We start from the raw sequence: 3,921 nt of genomic DNA, 5'->3' as shown, positions 1-3,921 counted from the left end.
GTAAAAACTTCAGTAATAATTTAAATAACTAATAATTTTAAATCGAAATAAGCTAAATGTTAGTATATCTACGTGAAGACCCATAGTTTCATAATAGTAGTATGAAAAAAAAATAGGACAATAGTTCCATTGCAGTAAAAATAGTTAAGAACGAAGTCATAAATGTTTTATATCCCTTAAAGTGATAAAAGCAAAACCTGCACAGTTTATGAAAGAATAGTAAAAAGTTTAGTCGATCCCGCGAAATCCATTAAGTTAGAATAATTCAAACTGGGGTCTCCCCACTCAGAGTACATTAGTGTGCGCTCAGCGTCCCACAGCAACTCACTATAAATAATTCAGGCCATCGTCTTGCTGCGGACTCACAAATGTTTGCTGCGAATTGCCTTCGATATTCTCCTGTCGATACGACACGCAAATCCTTCATAACATTATCTTCAGCTATTCATGGCAATGGAATGACTCTTTGAAACATTTTAAAAACAACGTTTAAAAATCTATTAGATTGCTAATTTGCTAAAGATTAAAATAAAATCACAGAACAAGTGCTTAGGATAGTGAAATCAATGTACCAGATAAGAGAAAAAGTTAATTTTCACATAAGTAAGGTTTGCATTTCGAGAGCCTAACACCAACATTAGTGAAAAAGTTACGAAGGCGCGAGTCGTAATATTATCGCTAGGTTCTCTGTTCATTTTGCTCCAGTATATTTAGTATACTCTTTGCATTTGGTTAGGCGGCGTCATGTGTTGCGGACGTGTATGTTGCACTTCACGCGCAAATCCCCGCTGATTCGCTGAGGGAAATTCAACGAAGGCTCAGTTAGTGTTGGCAGACTGCCAAGGGGATTAGTTACTCGCTCTCGACGCCTCGAGAGGTACAGATAACTTGAGAAATACTAAGATAATAGCTTAGTTGAATATGTATGTAAACTAAAACCTATTTGCTGATGTTCTCAATTTACATTAAGACGAAGTAAAAAGATGTAAAACAGTATTTGTAACGAATTTTAATTAATTTAGTAGAGGATCTGCTGGACGAAGACTTGACTGCCCAGCCGTGGATTAGATCGGCCCACAAGTATTGTGGAAGAAAGTAGATTGAAAAACAAAATATATAACACGCTATCGTCCGCAGGTTTGTCAGCACAGAATTAATAATCATAATAATAATAAGGTACTATATATATATATATATATATATATATATATATACAACAATTAAAATCTTGTAGTTTTTATATAAAATTATCATATATTATATTAATTCTTTAATGAATACATATTTTTCGTTATCAATATTCGATCTCTTTATTTATATGCTGTATTTTTGATCAAAATCTTTAAATTAAAAATTTTAAGCAATCTATAATAGTCAATTTACTGTTTAAAAATCAATCGAATTATTTTTGTACTTGCTTCATATAGAACGTAATTTTCAGATCGATCTCAAGAATCGAATATTGATTTGGATGGTAGTATGACAAGTTATAGAGGCAATGCAGTGACAGCGCGTATCCAGTCTCTGACGACGGGCACCTTGCTGTAGACGCCGGGCTGTCGCGGCGCGGCGCAGCTCACACCGAACGATACGATGCCGACAAGCTTGCCGTTGATCACCGCGGGACCGCCAGAATCACCCTGCAACCATAATTGTAAACAAAACACTCCTCTTAGTATCCAATTGGATATATCAAAACTGCAGAAGGTAGATACTAAACTATGAAAATTATATTAGTAACCTGACAGGAGTCCTTAGCGCCGTCCATGTATCCGGCGCAGAACATGCGCGACGTTATGTTGCTGAAGTACCCGTGAGGCAGCGCGCGACATTCATCATCCGCCATCACAGGAACATACACTCGCCGGACTAGGTCTTGCATTCGGCTTTTCTGATGAATGTAACAAGATTAAAAACGTGTCAGACCAACATCTTCCTTATAAATGTGAATGCTTGCATGTCTGGATGTTTGGTAAAAGCTGCAGAAAGGTTGGTGGTAGAACACATAGGCTACTAATTAAGTTACTTTTTAATTCAATACAAACGAATTCGCAAGCAGCATGCACATAGAAGCTAAATTATAGAAGTTGTGGTAGTACTATAAAGTGAATATGCACTTTGAACTGTAGATGTCCCCAGCCGCTGATGGCGACCATGTTCCCGGGACGTATGTCCTCGAGGCTGCCGATGGCGATGGGCCGCGAGCTGGGTGTGACGGGAACTGGTGTCTCGAGCAGCACCAACTGGTAGTCATAGTCGTGGCTGACGCCGGCTGTCGCGTTCCACAGCGGGTGGATGAAGTGGGCGCAGATGCGGTACTTCTGTGCACGGCTGCGCTGCGTCGACCCCGCTAAGATAAACGTCTCTCTGTCTCTGTAATACACACAATTATGAAGTCCCAATCGCCTGATGGCTAGGGATAAACAATCTAACGGTCCTTGATACGAATTACGACTATTGTTATGAACCACACATATTAATTAAGCGTTGGGTTTATAAGTTTTTTTAAGTTATTGCTAGTTAGGAAATAGTACACTAAATAGCCCTTTTATCACTGCGTGCGTACCATATTTCGATTGCACCAGATAATATCAGATGGGATCAAGTTGAAATGTTAGTTCTATTGTAAATGAAAGAAAGTTAGTTTGGAGTATGAGTGTGAAGATTAGTGTGTCCATTAGGAGTACTTACTTACAATGAGCTGCGGTGATGACCCACTGCGGCGCGATCAAACTGCCCCCGCAATACCGTCCGTACAATACTTGATACGGCACCTCAGTTATTGACACTATCTTACCCCCAACTATGCGGAACTTCACCTGCAAACAAATAAAGATAAATCAGCACATCCAACGTAAAAGTTACATCTTTTGTGCTCTGCTAACATACATTACTCATTCCGTGGGATGTGTCGTTTTTTTTGTGAGGTGGTCATATGCGTCAGATGCGTTGCTTCTTGAAGGACCCTAAGTCGCACTGGTTTGGAAATACCATCTAGAACAGTCCCACAACACGGCAATGCGCAGCAGGAAAGTCTCAATAATTTACACTAACAAAATTCATAGTAACAATCAATCAGTTCGGATTTTATTTTATATTATTTTTGTTTATACTTACATCAACTTCTGTATTATTTGTATTAGCTGCGTTTCCACTGGCGAGCAATCGTTCACGATCTACACTTTCATGGACGTAGAAGTAGTTCCGGGGCGGCACACGACGCGTCACGAACATGCGGACATACGCTTTAGTGCAGTCTGATGTCAGCAAACCTTTATACTCCGTTACTGTAACAAAACAACTCCAGCATAAAGTGCAGTGAAATAAGACCTTAGTTAATTCGTAGATTCAAGAAGTATACACACAATTAATAGATTATAAGCTTGTGAAAAACCCAGGTTAGCAAAGTGAGATGGCCAGTTATCTAGTCAATATATCTAAAGTATTGAATGATACTAACCATTTTGTTCGCAACACACGAGCGTAACTAAAGTGAGGAATATATAAATGCGTTTACACATGACTAACGAGTCGCGGACTCACCCAACTGAATGTGCTCCATTACACCATACATATCATACATGGAAATTAAATAGGGCTGGCACAAAGTTTATTTAACACTTTGAAGGACCGAAGAAAGTAATAATTTGGCTCAAGGATTAAAGACATAATAAAAATTTGCTCCAAAAAATCAGAATTTTTCTATTTTTCTGGATTGCACAAATCTTGTTACTAACGAAAAATACCTTTGTTTTTTATCTGTTAAATGTATGTATATTTTCTCTTAGTTAAAAATTACTTTATAGCATTGCATGATGTGTGACATCCCTGTACTAATGTTAATAACAAAATCCGTATCCGATCAGAAGTTCACGCTCCACAATCAGTCGTGGCGGGAATTGCAGCAAACATTGACAAAAC

The 3,921-nt window shown here is 38.4% G+C and overlaps 1 protein-coding gene across 1 annotated transcript; it reads right to left on the bottom strand.

Moving 5' to 3' along the window:
* Nucleotides 1-1,402: 1,402 nt before the first annotated feature.
* On the bottom strand, nt 1,403-3,536 carry LOC106123102 (trypsin 3A1-like). Its single transcript, XM_013319239.1, has 6 exons — nt 3,461-3,536; nt 3,118-3,287; nt 2,692-2,819; nt 2,118-2,373; nt 1,742-1,891; nt 1,403-1,640 (listed from the first exon to the last, which is right to left on the bottom strand). Exons 1-6 carry the CDS (start codon nt 3,519-3,521, stop codon nt 1,488-1,490), a joined length of 918 nt encoding a protein of 305 aa, XP_013174693.1. The 5' UTR covers nt 3,522-3,536; the 3' UTR covers nt 1,403-1,487.
* Between the last annotated feature and the right edge of the window lie 385 nt (nt 3,537-3,921).

The sequence above is a fragment of the Papilio xuthus genome, unplaced genomic scaffold, assembly GCF_000836235.2.
Source record: "Papilio xuthus unplaced genomic scaffold, Pxut_1.1 DF826159.1, whole genome shotgun sequence".
Taxonomy (NCBI): Eukaryota; Metazoa; Arthropoda; class Insecta; order Lepidoptera; family Papilionidae; genus Papilio; species Papilio xuthus.
The sequence above is the reverse complement of the archived record's forward strand: the minus strand, read 5'-3'. Positions and strand labels throughout refer to the sequence as shown.

Excerpts from the sequence above, each read along its gene's own strand:
- LOC106123102 (XM_013319239.1), bottom strand. The coding sequence starts at position 3,521 with ATGTGTAAACGCATTTATATATTCCTCACTTTAGTTACGCTCGTGTGT. Across the intron at positions 3,288-3,460 it reads CGTGTGTTGCGAACAAAATG|TAACGGAGTATAAAGGTTTG; the intron begins GTTAGTATCATT and ends GTTTTGTTACAG. Across the intron at positions 2,820-3,117 it reads CAAATAATACAGAAGTTGAT|GTGAAGTTCCGCATAGTTGG; the intron begins GTAAGTATAAAC and ends ATTTGTTTGCAG.